Here is a 17,595-nt window from a genome sequence, read left to right on the forward strand (position 1 = left end):
AGGTCAGGGGAGATGACAGTTCTAAATCATGTCTTTGAACAAGACCAGGTTAACAAAAAGATTAATATCATATCATCACTCTTTCCTCGCAATCTTCCTTACCCTTTTTACTGTCAGCAGCTGGGTACAGGGAGGGAGGTCACTTCTGAGATGAGGGGATTACAGACTCCAAACCTCGAGTTTCCCTTCAGTCTTTTCACCTGGATACAAGCTTTTATCCGCAGGCTTCCAGCCACGTGGTACATCACAAGCCAAGCAATCTAAACTGCATTTAGTTTTAACAGTGTCTTATTGAGCCAGCCAACATTGCCTGACTTTCTTGGGGAAAGAGTGAGTGCTAGAGAACAAAACGCTGCCCAGAAGAGGAGCCTATTTGAGTCTTGTTGAAGGGTTGCTGCCTTTCTGGAATAGCTTCTGAATGTTTTTGACATCCCAAGACAAAGGGTTGAAATAGTGCTGCTGACAATGAAGCTGTCTCCTCCTATGTTTCTGGGTGGAGGAAAAGGCAGAAATCCAGATACAAGATCTGCTATTTGCGCTGATGATCAGTGTCTCCAGACTACATACATTAGCTCTTGAAAACTGTTAAAAAATAATTCAGTGAGAAATGCCAGTTCTGGCTCTCAACCCGTATTTTTACGTACTGATTTCCTGTAATTGCTAGCTGGAAAAATAATAATAATAATACAAAAATCAATAACTGTGCCATGTATTTGCACTTCAGACCAACCATGCCAGAAAAATAACAAGGTTTGATCCTGGAAGAGTTCTATTAACCGTTGTTATATCAAATGCAATTTTTTTCTGCCTCATTTTCATAGAAGAGTCTTGGATGCTAATTTAGACTCCAAAGTTTCATGAGAGCCAGAATTGGCCCTTCAACCGTTCTCTCAAAGCCAGATATCTGGAAGAACGAAGCAATGGCTGCAGAAATTGATGAAAAACAGAAAGAGAGTCAGACAAGGCACTTACATTCCCCCTTGGGAAGATGCTTCATTTTGGAAGAATCCAAAAGAGGGAGTATCCACATTAAAAAGGCTCCCTGTACTGAGCAAAGCCCTATTATCTTCAGGTGACATTTCTCAACACATTTTATATTCTGAAAATCTGAGGAAGCAACGCTGTAATGATAGATTACTGAGGACTGGAGAGTGGCAGTTTTAAGTAGGCTGCGCTCCACTGTTTCTTTTTGTCATAGAGAGTTTTATCACCTTTCCAAAGTATTTGTCTCTACAGCACCAGTTCTGTTGTTCCTCTATCGTGCAGAAGACCAGTTGCTGCATTCCTTCTCTCCTGTATTCTGAAATTCCCCATTTTCCAGCACTGTTGGGATTTTGCAAAGGCAGCTCAGAAAAAGGCTGAGCCTACGCTGGGGGTAACAAACGCGTCCTACTGACAAGCCTCACTCATTATCCAGCACACTGCCTCCGAGGTGCTTCGCATGCTGTGCTTCGTGATCGAAGATGCCGCCTGCCCAGCTCTGGAAAACCTTAATCCAAGGGATGCTTTGGAGTTCCACTGTGCTGCAGATAGCTCCAGCTGTGGCCTCACAGCTCTCTAAAGAGGCAAACCCAGCCTCCTCCTATTACGTGACACCCGCCTTGACAACCTACAACAATTTCAAATGGACACCTGCTGAAATCTAGCAATTATCAGCCCTGCTTGGCTGGATTTTTACCTCCCTTATCTGAGGCCTCCTTGATTGCTTTTCCTCCTCAGGCCCAAAGACCTTACCCACAAAATGTAAGGGAGGGCAGCAGGTATTAACCTGCAAGTCTAACTTTATCAAAAGGATTCAAGGCAAATATCACGATGCCACAGGAAAGTTTTTAAACACACCGCAAAGTTTAGCAATGTGAACCAGCACCATGGAAGACACTGCTAAGAAATAAAAAAAGCAACTTCAGAATTTATTTATGAAGTTATTTTAAAGGCTTTTGTTGCATTTCTGCTCACAGTGAGCTTCCAGATAAATGCACTGAACTCCACTGTAAAAAAATGAAGCTCAGGCTCCCATGGTTGAGAGATTCTGAGAATCTTCAGATGGTCTTACTCCGTTCTAGGAGTCTGGCAGAGATGCTCCATCACCTGGCAATATGCTTATTCCTGCGGAGGGCACAGCTGGCTCCCCCCGAGAAGAACCACGATCGGTATCAGAACACGCTAGTTCTCAACAGGAACTTTTCACCCTACCTTCATTTTATCCTCACCAACCAGGGGAAAAGGGGCTTTACACAACTTCAAGGGGAAAATATTTCAGAGGAGTTTTTAAAATTTAATGTGGGGGAGACCAACCAATGGGACGAATTCCAGATATCACTTTCCCTTCAAACACATACACACATACCACTCCTTCTCCTCCCTTCCTCACCAAATATCCCAAGTTGCAGACCAGTGATACCCAGTTCTGATCCCAGCAAAGGGAGTGCCTGGAGTCTCCTCAGCCAGCACCAGTCCTGCCCATCTCACCTGGGAGAACCCCTCTGCCCACCCAGTCAGACCTCGAGAAAAATGCCAGCTCCTTCTCCTCCCGATACCCTCTCTGAAGGAAGGTATTGTCCTTCACACATACCTCTGAAAACTACAGTTATCTGAAGACTCTTCCCTTAACACTGCTAATGAAGAAACTGAATAGAAACTGAAGACATTTAGTGAAAAATCCTTTCACTAAAGAGAGCTTTCCATGACTTTTTTTTTTTTTTTTTTTTTTTTTTTTTAGCAACGTAGGCTGTTGTGTGTTTTGTCCCTGATTTTAAACTCAAAGTAAAAAACATGCCTTCACTTTCTTAGCACAGACATGGTGAACCACCACCAAATACAACATCTAGAAAGGAAGGGTAGATAACAGAAGTTTCCCCTACTCTTCTGACCTAAGAAAATCAAAGAGATTCACCAACCAGTTTGAATGCTCTTGCTGGAGCTGCCTGGGAATTAGTTTCTTCCAAGTATTTCTCCCATGAGAAGGCTTTAGGATCCTTGTATCCTGAAAAACATGGAGAATTAACATTTAAGTAAGAAAAGCCCAGCTATTGTTATAAAGAACAGAAAAGCAGCTATGTAGCACATGGTTATTATGTTAACTTAGCACTTTTAAAGGATGGCACTGGGAAGTGTTGTTCATACACATTACTTACAGCACACACAACAGCACTGCAAGTTTCCTGAGCTTCTACAAAGGCCTTTAACCCTAACCTGAAAAACCTGAAGAGTTTGTTTCTGTACAGCTTAATCAATTCTTACTCTCTAGAGAAAGCTGCCAATTAAGAGCTAGTCAGAGGATTCTGTGATGTGCAATGGCATCACTAAATTAATTTCCTATTTTATTAACCATTCTATGTGTGAGTGCCTGCCAGATTGCAGGAACTTCTCATCTCCTCCTACCTACTCACCCATAGCTGAATAAAATTAGCAGTCTTGAAGCAAGAGGCTCTGTCACCATTACCTACCTACCCAGACACCTACATGGCTGTGCTACTCTAACGACAACAGGATGCATCTCTCTGGCAGCAACTCCTAAGCTACGTTTAAGAAACTGCTCTGCCTTCTTTTCCTCCCTATTTCAGTATTTTTTTTAGCCTCAATATTGTTCCCTTTTGGCAGGAAGACCAGATCACTAATTGCATAGGACAGTCTGCAAATTGCTGCACATAAATCTTTCAGCAGAGAAATGAGAATTGACTGCAGATTCTCTTAGGGGCACAGGCAATCACAATGTGAGTAGGGGAGCTGCACACCACAGCCTTGTTGCACTTTCCAGAAGCAGGAACAGAGGTGGTGCTGCTGAAGAATAGGGGTCTATAACCCCTTTAGCATCTACAGTAAAAGGCACTAAGGCTAATTCTTCCACTGCAGAGGCAGCTTGTAGTGCTACCCACTCTACTAAACTTGATATGCAGTAATTACAGAATTTCTCACTCTAGGGCTGTCAATCTAGCAAACAGCAGACATTATTTTTTTATTATTTTTAAGGTGAATAAGCACTTGCATTGCCTGAAAACAACACTTGTTTTTCTGTAGGTTCTGTCCTTTTTCATTTGCCCAACATTCTCTTCGTTTACTGAATTCCAGTGCAGCAGAAGGCGATGTGGCTTCAGTTATTCCTTCATTTTCAGAAATTCCATCCCATTATCTATAAAATCCTGATACCGATTCCTCTTTCTTCCAACTCACCTTAGAGGAAATTCTGAAAATACTTCAAATTTCTTTCCCTTCTGAAATCAAATTCAATTGCAAATTACCAAACCTTGTTCCTTTGCTCGAAAGAGCTGTAAAACAAAATAAACTGCAGCGCAAAAAGTATGAACAATAACATTGTTCTGTCGGTAAAGAATACTGAATGGAATCTGTAAATTCCTGTAAATCTTGCAAATACGTAATTATGTGGAAGATAAAGCCTGCAGGTTTTTTGACTGAGGCAGGAAATAAGTCTCACTTTCAACATACCAGGTGGTGTTGTCAGCGGGGTTCCAGTTTCTTGGCAATAGCCAACAGGACGAATATATGGGCTGCTAGCTTCACACCTGAATCAAAGAGAAGTTGGCATCAGTCAGTTTTAAAGCAAAAAGAAAAAAAAAAGAATTTCAGATGCTGTCTGATACGCTTTTGCTAGGGTAGCAGATGCTTTCAGTGGGTGTGATCACGGTGTAAAAGACAAGCATTACCTCGTCAGAATTTATAAAGCCAAGTTTTCAAGGCATTCAAGCTGCCCCAAAAGATGTCTGTTGCTTTAAAAAACAACAACCAAAAAGCTCCCCCCATGGGCCATACAAACCACACATCACCCTGGACCATCCAAGCTGAAATATAAAGGAAGCAAGCAAACGGAAACCGAACCCTTGTCCCTAACTGAAACCCAAACTTTGGAAGAAGGGGCAATGACTTTCAATATCTCACCAAGAACTACATGTTACCCATTAACTCCAGCTGAAACCTACTGGTTGTTTGCCTGGTTCCCAATTTTATTGCATATATACACCTCTTGAGCTCCCAGAGGAGGGGATGTGTCCATTTGAGACAGCCCCTTTTGTCACATCTGCTCTGAGGAAGGGACCAAAGCAGCCTTTCAGACCGAGGAAAAAAACCTGTATTTTCAGCCAAATGCTGCTCTGAAGCTTTGTTTGCTTGTGTTTCCTATTAACATTTCCAAATTCCAAACAAAACATGGCATGGAAACAAAGCTTCATGGGCTACAGCGGTAAAGGAACTAGATCTGAAGACCTGCTAATCGAAACACCAGTGTTACAAAGCTCTGGATGATATATTTATGGCAAAGAAAGAAAAGACTCTCTTGGCACCAGAGAGGTACCTATTCTGGAAAAAAAAATCATACAAAAGGAGGTGAGGGAGAAAACACAGAACACTGATTGAATCAGTGCTATGTAGATAAGCATGTGCCTCGTGTTGCTTTCACAGGCAAATTCAAAGAAAGTTTCTCCATTCATGTGGGCTGGGAAACCTGGGCCAAAGAGGAAAAATGGTTTTTAAACTAATACTTCACCTGGCCCCAGCATGAGGGGTGGGAATCAAGATGCAGATGCAGAACAATTGTAGTGCAGGTCAGGACTTCAAAGCCTAAACATTGGCAATCCCTTCTATTTTTGAAGTGCCTTATCTAAACTCTGCTGAAGCAAATGGGAAGATTTTTACTGACTTCAGTACTACCTACTTCCAAACGTAAGTCTGCAGGGAAACATGCCAACAGCCATTACTAGCTCTAGAGGAGAGGATGTTACTAATTAGAGGTGTTTGTCACCAGTGGAGCTTACTGTTTTTTATTTCAGTTCTGCCAGAGGATAACATGAACAGTTCCTAACCTGGCCCCCAGTCACCAGCTGCGTTTCCTCAAAGGCTGCTCCAGCAGTTCAGGTTAATCCCACTGACTTTGCACGGAGCCAGCTGAAGAGCACACAAACAGCAGGGGAAACTACTGGGCAGTGTCACTCAGTAAAAAACCCCAAACAATTACTCGGATATTTGAAAGCTAATTTAAGATCCCAATTTTAATGACTACACTTAAAATATGAGATGTTAGTGACAGAGTGAAATAAACCACAGTCTACTTGCAGATATGTATTAGAAATAGATTCTCTTTACCAGTAGTCATAATTCTCATCCCAGTTATCAAAATGAATTAGCAGGCGGTTATCCACCATGTCAGTGATGGTTGCAACACACATCAGTGATGGATTCTTCTTGTCCACTGCCTCTAGTTTCATTCCCAGACGAAAACCAGATGGTGTGACAGGCTGAGGAACAGGACATCAGGAAAGGGAAATCAGCCACATTCTAGCCCACGCCATTTAAATCACTGTTATAAACTCATTAGTTGCAGGTTGTAACCCTGAAACCCACAGACCAAAACACAAACCACCAGCAAGAGGGCTACAGACGAGATTTCCATGTTTTCTGTCAATAAATGTTACTATTTCTGAAAAAGAGCTGGTGCAGCCTGAGTAACTGAATCTCCAGGTACACAACAATACAGATCTCAAACCAAACCATTCTGTGATTCTATGCACAGTTTTGTGCTGCTAAGTACTGGCTGAGGATAAGCATGAGCACTGATGGTTCTCTCTTACTAGTGGAAAAGTTGGAGAGTATCCAGACACAAATCTACGTGGTTGGGCCCTGATCGCTCTGCAGACAGTGCTCTGTCCACTGGCAGCACCAAATCCACCAGGCTGTGGACTTTGTGTCATTTCAGTGACACAGAATGGGAAGCAGCGTTATAAACAAACTGAAGCTAACAAAGGAAAACAACAGTGGGTGAAGGATGAAAAATACTCAAGATCCATGGCCTCATAATAAATCCCATGGCGCACATGAGCATGCTGCTGGAAACCAGAAATTATTTTGGAAATGATTAAATTAGAGGAAAGTGACACAAATATCTTGACTGCAGGGACACAGCAAAACAGACTGTTGTAATATATTTAACAAATGGTAGAGTAAATCTTTTCCTCCAGTATTAAGGAAGAAGGGAAATACAAATTCTCTGCCTGGAAAGCCAGTGACTGGGGGAGGGAAAAAAATGTACTAGCTTCCATCTTACAAATAAATCACAGCAGGAAATAGCTTGCATCTGATTGTACCATGGTTGTACCTCTGACATGAGCATATTAAAAACATGTAAATATTCTGGTCAAAACTTGCTTAGCATCAGACCTGATTTGAAAACATCTTGTATTCAGTATCACCACTTACAGTGCTGAGGGTCTTAAAAAGGCTTTTTGGAGCTGCTTGAGCTTTGCAATTCTTCAAATAGGAAGCCCAATTAAATTCTCCCTCCTTGAAACCTAGAACGAGAGATAAAAAGATTGTTTTACACAAACCCATTACATTCAGATTGGTTTTTCAGAAATGGAAATTACCTGGGAAGAATATGAACTTTGCATGATAACTGCCCTTCTACAATCTTCAGGGGTTATGCATTTCGGCTAAAACATCTCTCTCTTTTTCAGTATAATGTCCAGTCATTAATCTCAACCTTCAAACATTTCTAGGAAATTGAATGCCAGGAAGAATAAAGTTCTGAACTCCAAAGAAACTCCTTTGCTCACCCAATAAAGAGTTTCTAATTTGACTAACAACGTCAATCTTTGGGAACATCAAAAGGAAGTTGTTATGTTCTTTTTGTGATTCACTATGTTAATTACACCTCTTCCCTTTAAGCCACTCAGATCGAGTTCGACAATGAAATCATACTAAAAATGAAACATGCATAGCCAGGACAACTAGCTCTTAGTAGAATTTATGGCGTCTTGCACACCATTTTATTTTTGTCCATACCTTTAGGAGGGAGCAGCTTATGGCTTGTTTTTTCACACCAGCCGACAGGATGGATGTCTGAGGAATCAGCATTAACCCAGAAGTCATAGCACTCCGGATAACCGTCAAAATGTAATCGCATTCTATACCCTTGTACCTATAAGCAGGGATCATACAACATTGTCATACAGAGCCTTAAGAAAAATACTAACACAATGATTTTCCTGTATTTTTATTTATAGATAAAAGTGTAAGACCTGGTCTATTTTTCAAAAGCCTAGTTTTATTTTTCCTGATTTACATCTCCCAGTTTCTATGGTCTTCTTTCCTCACTTCAAAGAGCTGACAACAAAACCAGTCGGTGTAACTTCAGTGGACTTGTTTTTATTCCATACCCCACATATTCCTGTGCTGCAATATCCAGAGTGCAAATGTAGCAGGAGAACACTTATGTCTACGTCAGCTTGACACAGATTTCACAGAATTGAAGAAACATAGCGTTTCCACTTGCTTATATTTACTAAGTCTCAGGGCCTAATAGCATTGTTCTTTTCACATTCATTCATTGCATGGAATTAAAAGGTTTATTATTATTATGAAATACAGTTGCAAAAGTCTGACTACAAAATCCTACAAAAGTGGGATTTCATGGATTCTTAACCACATAACAATATTCCTCCAGTGTCACTTTGAAATCCTCCTAATCATTAATTAATTAAAATAAAACTATTCCTATGCTCCTACTTTTTATTGAAAAAGTATCCTAAATATAAATGGGATTTTTGGAATCAAAGATAGGAATAGCAACTACCTCAGCCACTGTAAGAACACAGAATCGAGATGGGTGTTCAGGGTCCAGCCCTTCCAATTTCATTCCAACTTTAAATCCATTTCGGCCTTGTGGGAATGATTGATACTGTGTGGGAGAGGAAAAAAAGACAGAAATTTGTTTTTAATTTCTAAAGAGAAAATCTATTGCAGAGCATTCATCAGATATGCTTTGAATTTTCAACTCAGAGCAGAAAATTCTATCACTAAATGATTGCTGCTTTAATAGACAGGCACAGGTACAGAGATCAATAACAGCATGATCACCATATTTCAGGTTTACTTGTTATTCTAATTAATCTCTGAAAAACACTGAACCATGAGTCTGTTGCAATTAACTGTGAACAAATCTTTCAGCAGATGCAGAAATGAGCTCTATTCAAACACAAAAGAATCCCCTTCACAGCCCAGTGTAGGAGGGCTGGCAGAAACAAACAGCCAGGAAAGCTAAAATCATTCTGCCTGTGTCAGCACGAGGTCAGCAGTCCAGACTTCCCCAAAAGGTAACTTCTCATCTTCAAATGGTGGAAGGGAGAAAGAATGTTTAATCTGGAGCCCATTTACACAGCCATTCCAGAAAGCATTTGTGTTATTAATTTATTTGCAATCTGAATCCAAATTAAGCATCTGAAGTATAGCAAAGGCTTAAGCAGAAATTTTAACTGCAATTGCAAATAGCTTATTGCATCTGCTGTAGTTAACTGCCTCTCCTTCTCATCTCACCCTGGACGGTGCAAACAGCTCTCTCCTTTGAAGAATTCACTGTGAGTTGAACTTTTAATTTGGGCTGCTGCACCAGAATGTAGAAGCAGCTTCCCCGCATCTAAATTCATCTTCTCCTAACTTCAGTGCACCAGACTGTGGATGACCACAGCTTCCCTTCTAACGATTACTTCTCACTGAGGTAATCTCTGACACTCTCAGAGCTAGCTGACTTACAGTTTTCTACATAGGAAGGCTGGAAGGGGCGTAGTACAGACACAGATGAAACACCGGACATATGAAAGACATTAAACTGTTCCTCTATGGTGTTGCTTAGAGATTGCCTAACAGCCAATTTATTCTGAGCTACCCAAAGCAGACCGAAACAGTCATTGTTTATTTGTGAGTGGGATTCAATCCGTGGTTTTTACAGCGCTGGTTTTGGATGAGACTCACAGGGTAGATGTTTGTTTCCACAGTGCTTCAGGGCTGGAAACAAACATGAGGTTTTCACTGCCTGCTTGCAGTAAATAGCTAATAAATGTAACTGCTGGTTTGAGGATAGTCTCACATTCTACTTGCATTGAGTTAGTAATTCTGGGAGGCTTCCTGAGAAAAACAATGAAAGAGCTGAAAAAGCTGCCAACCTCTCTGAACAGTTTTAGGGGAGCAGCTGGCATCCGTTCCTCTTCTAAGTAGGAAACCCAGTTCCATACCTTCTTCTTTGCAGGAACAACTAATCAAAAACAAAAACAAAAATGAGTGTTTCTCCCAGACATCTCCCGTTTTTCCCTCTCTCCTCTTTCTCCTCCCATTTCTGCAAATCATTTTTACAGCACCCGGAGCAGCTCCAGGCAGCGGCGCTGCTTTCTGATCAGGTGCAGAGTTACTTTTACAGCAAGTAAGGAGGCAGCTCTGAGCTCAGCTCTGCCAATGCTGTTTTGCTGCAGTACCCCAGAGGAGGCAGTGTTACCCAACTTTTGAGGAAAGGTACGAATTCCAACAGTAGGACAACCGTGCTCATTCCTCATTAACAAAAATTTATCGCATCGCAGGTCAAATGAATTGTGGCACCCAAATTGCTGGAAGCTACCCATGGAAAGCTGCCACGGTAAAGTTTTGACAAGATATAATAACTTAAAATAGTGGAAAATGATTCCTTCTGATAATTCACAGAGAAATAAGGGGTTAGATATGAACTAAATGACAGCACAGAGAGGCATGTAACTGCAGCTGAAATAAACCTAAAACAAAACAATGAAAAAACAAGTGAATTTTCATTCAATTCACAAGATTTTTTATATGTACAGATATATGAATACATATTTATAACCTGCTAATACCACAGTGCATCTACTACAGAGGCAGCTACCAGTACATACATGATGAAGACAACTTGGCAGGTGCTTGGATTCATTCTAGCAGAACCATGGTCATACACACAATAAATTACATTTTAAATGCATATTAAAAATCCCCCCTGGTTATGCTAACTCCTTTAAGGTATGCAACAAATTTAACCCAAAAGTTTGCCATCAATCTCATGTTGCTTACAATTTATGTTCTATTCGTCATTTGTGGCTATGAAGCTCTCCAAAGTCAATGGAAACAAAGATTCTTATCGGCTTCAGCGAGCTTTGGATCAGGCTGTCTCCTTCCAGATCCTCCACGCTGTGCCCAACATGCAGGCAAATCTAGCATATTCTTGCTAATACATTTCAGAAGACTGACTGTGGTAAGAGGGTTATGTACCTAATAAGCTATTCTGAATGTGAAATGAGCTCTACTGTCCTTTCTTCTTCTGTTTACTATTATTCACTTTATAATAGCTAGTAAAATAATCTATAAACATTAAAGAAAAGAGACTATGAGCTTAGCTCACCTTGTTTTATTGGTTTAGTGTTTCTGCGGCTTTTCATATTATTTGATTTATTCTTCTCCTAGACACAGATACGTTAAAAAAAAGTTTAGCAATATTGTTGTTTCCTCCCTCTGATCATCTCACAATGCAGGTACAATAAGGATGTAACATGTAACTAACAGGACTATTAGCTAGCATTATTTCCCTTTGAATAACCCTGCAAGAGCATTAGTAGGGTACGTTACATAAATAACTTTGATCCTGCAGTATCCCAAAATACTTTACAAATTAATTAATATGCTACTGAAGTTCATTTACACATGGCCATTGAAGAGCAGTACGAGCCCTAAACCTCCATTACAATACACAGGATTTGCCTTCTGCAGTGCTGGATTTACTGCTCACATAAGCAACCTCACTGTAATGCTCCATTTTCCTTTCAGGGGTTCTTATGTCCATCTATGCCAGGGAATGGATACAGGAAAAAAAAATCACTTATGAAGCCCTGAAAGTAGCAGATGCTTCAAGGAACTATTGCCATAGATGAACACCCCAGAAAATATCTCCCTGTGTCACATTCCAAGCCAGATTGCCATTCAAAGTTCTATGTCAAGCTCATTAATTCACCCACGGTTGTCATTTCTTGAAGTAGAACAAAAAGGGCAAAATGTGAAATGCAAAGCTGCCTGCCAAAGCACGCCCTAGAAGAGAGAGTGGGGCAGTTTCAAATGAGGAGGAGGAGAAAGAGAAGAGACAGAGGGCAAGGACTTCTGCAAACATATATACTGAAATCTCTCTCGTATGCATCACAGAGAAAAACTGAGCAATAAGATGAACTAATCATCAGAAATTTCATGACATCAGAAATTTCAGCTTGCATTACCACCAAGCACCTACCCCAGTGGCTCTCCATTAGAAAAACAAGTGCAATTCATGAACATAAATGTAATGGTTCAGGTGTGAGACTGTGCACATGGCAGCAGAGTGCAGACTTGCACAAAGGAGTAGGATGCTTAATGAATATTAAGAAAAGCTGAGATCAGGACTGAGGTACTTCTATGCGTACACCATTAATACATGTTTCTAGTGGTGCAGAGAATGTACATACAAGTACATTATAAAAAGCAATCAAACTCTGCTGTTTGACACTAATCTTCAGCCTCAGGTAGTATTTCTTGACTGTAGTTAGGTGTAATATTTGGGAGGGCATGTATTCTTATTGGGAAATAAGCTCAGTGCACAGGGCTATAGCTACATCTATATTACATTACTGCCTGAAATCTTGACTGTGACTTCACACGAGCTATTCACCAATATGACTCCTCAGATTTCAGAACAGATATTCTCATTCCTGAGGTAAAATCAGGATCAGACCCAGACCATTCTCATGGGTACAGAACAACCTCCCTTGGCTCAGTTTTCCTTGCACAGTGAAGCCACAGACTTCTACATGCTCTTTACAGTTCTTGTTAAAGAAAATACATGTGGCCTTATTTACCTCATCCTCATCTGCATTTTCCTCATCATCCTCAGACTCCAGAAGCAGTCTTCTCTTCCTTCGGAGACGTTTGGCAGGTCTGTTAATCTCATTCACCTGACAGCCAATGCCGACATTAGGATTTCTGCTATTTCCCCTGTTTCTGCAATCATCTGGAATGTCTTTGGTATCACTAAATGTTCAAAATTGAAAACAAAAACAAATTAAAAGACCAGTAATATTTCTCCAGTATTCCCAATGTCTCTGTACCTGTTTGGCAGAATGAGGTTGCCTGCACTGCGAACCTAAAGAAATGAAACATGTTTGTATGATTTGCCGTAAATTTATCTTTTAAAATACTTAAAAGTACCTGAATAGCTATCACTACCAAAGCAGCTCCAGAGGGTTTTTAATACTGCCTTTTTACAGCTCTGTGGAAAACAGGACATCATCCTTATCTACAGGAGAGGGAACTGAGGCATCAAGAACAAAATGAGAATTTATGCAGGTTGAGAAATTAGGATTGATATCCAGAAAAAAGCTCTCCTCAGTTTGGCTTGAGAGCCTCAAGGGTAACAGGAAGGTCACCAGCAGAGCTTTGCAGGCAGCCCTGCTTCTGCCATGCCATGTTAACACTTGCTCTGAGGACTTCATTACCTTCACAGCAATGCTTCTCTCTAGCACAAAGTTATCCCTAAGCAGTTTTAAACATAGAAGAAGAAGAATCCGGGGTTTATTTACCTGTCCCTGTGCTGCTGAGAGGCTGTCTGAGTACAAAACTTTCCATTCGCAAAGCAATCCATTTGACCATAGGTTTGGAAAACAGAACAGGGCAAGTTGTCTTTGGACACTGCAGAAGCAAAGAAAAAGAAAACTATTAAAGTAAAACGTTAGAACTTTGTACTTCTTAAACACCTTTCATGCAAGGAGTTCTGTCAGAGTCCTTTACAAACTTTCAGTGAGCCTCAGTACCCCATTGTGAGGGAAGTAATTATTATCGGTACACTGGCATACAGAAAGAGTGTACCACCTCATTAAAGAAAAACCACTTTTATCTGTAGTATTTTAATTTCAGAGACGCTCTGCCCTCTGAAAAGTATTAAAGAAGATATAATCTCAAGGCTATAGCCAGGACACAATTACAGATCTTTTTATATTTCTTTATTCCTAGTAACCCTCTAACTTGAAAAGCAAATGTCAGATGAGCCCACTTTGTTTGGATACTTTAAATACAGTTGGTTAAGTTTTAAAACTTCAGTCTTTATCTACACTTTGTACATAGGAAAAAATCTTTCATAGGCAGTCTTTAAAAATAGCATTATTGATGGGAAAATAGAAACAATTATTTCTGAATCTAGCAAGGAGTATATATCCATCTTGCTTCTGAATGAAAGCATGAAAATACAAGGAGTAACTCCAGTATACTGTTTACTTTCTACTAATGTTTGGCTTTTTCCTAATGCAATTTATGTTGAATATTTTAATAAAACACGGTTGCAGTAATCCCCATTACCAGGCATCTGTGCTATCCCAACGCATACTTCACTCAAGTTCTCTGACGTGCAAATTGTGCACAGGACTCTTAGGCAAACGTCATTCATATTCTGCACTTTGGGGCACCGTTTGTGTGCACTGGTTTGATCAATTCATTCCTGTACGCGCCATTTAAGAGAGAAAAAAAAAGCAAACAAGGCACCAGGCAATCAAAAACACTGAGATACGAGTCACTTTGCTTCTTGTTTAAAAGCATTTTCATAGTCTCCTTACCAGTACTTGCACTCATTCTGTTGAGATGACTGAAATTTTTCATTTATATCTGATTGCTCCCTGCGGACTGATAGGGGATGTTGGATGGTCCTGGCTGGAATTTGGCAGACAGACTGCCTACACAGAGCGAACACAAGCCTGCTCGTGTTACTACTTAAAGCTTCTCCTGGTGCCACTGGGGACCAATGATTCCAGGCAAGGAGAAGGCAAAAGAGGGAAAACGTGTAAGAGCAACAGAGCTTGAAGAGCTTTGCTCAAATAGAAGTCACGCTGATAGATGGAATACACTTGGATTAAAAGGGTGTGAAAAATTCTTAGTGCTGAGGTGACCATGTAAGCACTGGTTCTTTGCCTGATGAATTGACGTTTCCACAGCTCTCGCAGGCAAGAACTACCCACAATCAGCAGGAATATAAGCGAATGCCTGTAAGCAAAGTGGATCTGCAGAGCTTACAATGAATTCTGAGATGAAAAGAGCCAACACGGTAGACAGGTACGAAGGCTTCCTACCAGAAAACAAGGTATGAAGCCTTCCTACCAGAAAACAGAAATAGTTCCATCAAGATCCCGGGGAAGAGCCAACTGGCAGATGCTTGTCCAGGCAAGCACCAAGAGGAGAGATTGTTCTCTTCCCAAAAAAGAAATTCCCTCCATGGGTGTGTACGATTTCAGGGACACAGCCCTGCCTTGACCAGCGATCCAGCACTGGATCGCTTGGGCACTTTCACAAAGAGCTCTACTGAAACCCTTGATTAAAGGAAACAAATGATTTACCAAGTGAGGCTGCCCAGCTGAACCAAGTGGGCTGGAATGAAAAGGCTCAGAGGCTAACAGAAGTAAATCTGCTTTCAAATACTGGTTTCTGGAGAAACAGGGTAAGAAGAGGTCTGCAAAGAACCATCTGAGATATTTTTTGTCCATTATATTGATGTGTATGTCTAGTAACATGCTTACGTTACCCTGTTAAAACAATTTCCCCTAATTTGGATTTCAGCAGCCTTGGAAATGACTAAGTCCTCGTGGCTAACAACGCACCTATCGGCATGAGCCAGGTTACAGGCAACTCTCAAGGGTGTTCTCGCCAAACCAGGGATTCATTCTGGGCCACCAACGCCAGGCTGGCACAGCGCTGTGCCAGCCGCTCATGCTCTGAACGCACACGGAGGAATCTCACTGGAAGCTCCCATCACCCCCAACAGCACTCAACGAAGGCACATCTGTGTTAGCACATCAGCCAGAGCACCTCAGCTATTCCCATCTTTAGCACAGCCCAGGGCACTGCTGGCCTGAGGCACCCAGCAATGCCCCGGGCAATTCCCAAGTGTGGTTCAGGACTCAGCATGGAGCTGGAATTCCTCCCAGGGGGTGCAACCCCTCCATTTTGGAGCCCGAGTGTTTAGTAAGGTCTGTAATACCAGACCATTCTGATCCCAAAGCCCTAAAACAGGCACAGTTCAGTTTAATACAGATTAAGACCTAATCACTGTCATGACAAGTGCATCACCCCTGTTAAGGATGTCACTGCTGAACCACTACCCTGGAAAGAAGGGGCTCCGACATCCCAGTATCACCAGTTAAGGAGACCCCGGTGTTTAAGTTGAAACTCCGTGTGAGCGAGATGTTTGAGTACAGTGGCAAACCCAGCCCAGATGGTTTATATAACCACACTTACCTTCCACAAAGGAGCGCACAACGCATGAGCCGGGCTCTGTTATGACTCTGCAGTAATTACATTCACTCTAAATACCTCTACAACATTCGAAACAGGCAGTGACTCACTTCACACGCTGCGTCAGGGAGCACGGCGCTGCTGAAACACACCCTTCAGTCCTGTTTCTAGAAGCTTTTCCAGAAACCACATATTCTGTCCCACAGCAAAAGGCTCACCTTCCAAATCAGCGCTAGAGGCAGCGGAAGCGTTGACAGCAGCAGGAGCAAAGCTGGTTGGGCTGGCATTTATAGCTGAGGCTGAAAGAGCTTTTATGGCTTCTGCTTCTGCTTCAGTAAGGATTTCTAGCATTCCAAACTCATTTAAAAAGAACTGCAGGTAAAAGAAGAAAGCAGGCAAATAAGCAGTAGCAAATGGGCTAGAAAAGGGGGCAGGAAGGAATAGGATTCCCTGAGAAGCAACTAGGTATGGGACAAAAAGAAATGGCTGTATGTACATAGAAAAGCAATAAAAATAGCTAACGACAAAAATACGAAACACAGAACTCTTCCTCAAAATGCCAGCAGCGGGCCCCCAGAACCCCAATGGTGCATTTCACCATCAGAGGAGGAAAGCAACGTTATTCTACCTGCTTTGATCTGTTCCCCTTATAAATCCCAAACCTCTGACAAACGCACCAGAATAAATTCCTGCAGAAAACCAATTCAACCCCAAACCTTTGTTCTGGTGGGTCAAGTACATCCAGCAAAGCACAATTACTTTTACTGCAAGTATCAGATACTGCAAGCTCCCTAAAATCCCGGTGCAAGCAGGAATCACCCAGCTGTTGAAGGAGAGGCCACGCTGCAGCAGAGAACGATGCAGTGTGTGCTCCCAGCTGGTGCTGGCCGTGCTTCTCAGACCTCGGAGCACAGCTGGGACTGCACAAACGCAGTACTCATCTGAACAAACCACCCCTGAACAGCCCAGAAACACACCTAACGCCCTGCACACGCGCCGTCTGCCCTACTGCAGGCCAAGAGGAAACTGAGATGCAGAAGAAGAAAACTCCTGCAGACACACAGGGAAGTGATCAACCCATAGGGTAGCCTGGAAAAAAAAATGGTATGTGTCTGACTTCAGAGACTATCATTTAAGCTTAAAAAACGTCTTGGGCTAGGAACACACTTCATGGATCCAGATAAAATTAGCAGCGTGCCAAATAGCGTCAATGCGCATCTTTTATTAGTCCCCATCTGCAAAGGCAATCAAACACGCACACAAAAAGACTAATCTGAAGATTAGTCACTCCTTGATCTTCTCTACTGTCTGCACTACAGAGCTGCTGAACTCCAGAACGAGAGGCAAATACCGGGTGGGTTGCATTTGCAAGCTCTGCTCCAAAGCTTTTATTCACAGCAGTTTATTAGCTTGAGATCTTTTCTCAGCCACCCGTTCTTCACTCAAACCTGGCAAACCCAGATTAAAAGCGAGTGCTTCACCTCTGAAGCAGGGCCCTCGTCGCATTGAGAAGTGCTGTTCTTC

General features: G+C 41.7%; 1 protein-coding gene across 6 annotated transcripts in view; it reads right to left on the reverse strand.

Moving 5' to 3' along the window:
* LOC101804293 (lethal(3)malignant brain tumor-like protein 4) overlaps window positions 1–17,595 on the reverse strand; it is a 50,011-nt gene that overhangs the window by 20,392 nt on the left and 12,024 nt on the right. For 5 of the 6 annotated variants that reach the window (XM_027443810.3, XM_072027300.1, XM_072027301.1 and 2 more), the window contains 11 exons: window positions 16,290–16,443; window positions 13,377–13,485; window positions 12,657–12,828; window positions 11,180–11,237; window positions 9,945–10,033; window positions 8,579–8,683; window positions 7,789–7,924; window positions 7,204–7,295; window positions 6,094–6,245; window positions 4,444–4,520; window positions 2,898–2,983 (listed from right to left, as the gene is read on the reverse strand). In XM_027443810.3, coding sequence (XP_027299611.1) covers window positions 2,898–2,983; window positions 4,444–4,520; window positions 6,094–6,245; window positions 7,204–7,295; window positions 7,789–7,924; window positions 8,579–8,683; window positions 9,945–10,033; window positions 11,180–11,237; window positions 12,657–12,828; window positions 13,377–13,485; window positions 16,290–16,443 — 1,230 coding nt within the window. The remainder of the gene's footprint in view (window positions 1–2,897; window positions 2,984–4,443; window positions 4,521–6,093; window positions 6,246–7,203; window positions 7,296–7,788; window positions 7,925–8,578; window positions 8,684–9,944; window positions 10,034–11,179; window positions 11,238–12,656; window positions 12,829–13,376; window positions 13,486–16,289; window positions 16,444–17,595) is intronic. The other variant, XM_027443811.3, reaches the window with a different exon arrangement.

This window comes from Anas platyrhynchos, chromosome 24, assembly GCF_047663525.1.
Source record: "Anas platyrhynchos isolate ZD024472 breed Pekin duck chromosome 24, IASCAAS_PekinDuck_T2T, whole genome shotgun sequence".
Lineage (NCBI taxonomy): Eukaryota > Metazoa > Chordata > Aves > Anseriformes > Anatidae > Anas > Anas platyrhynchos.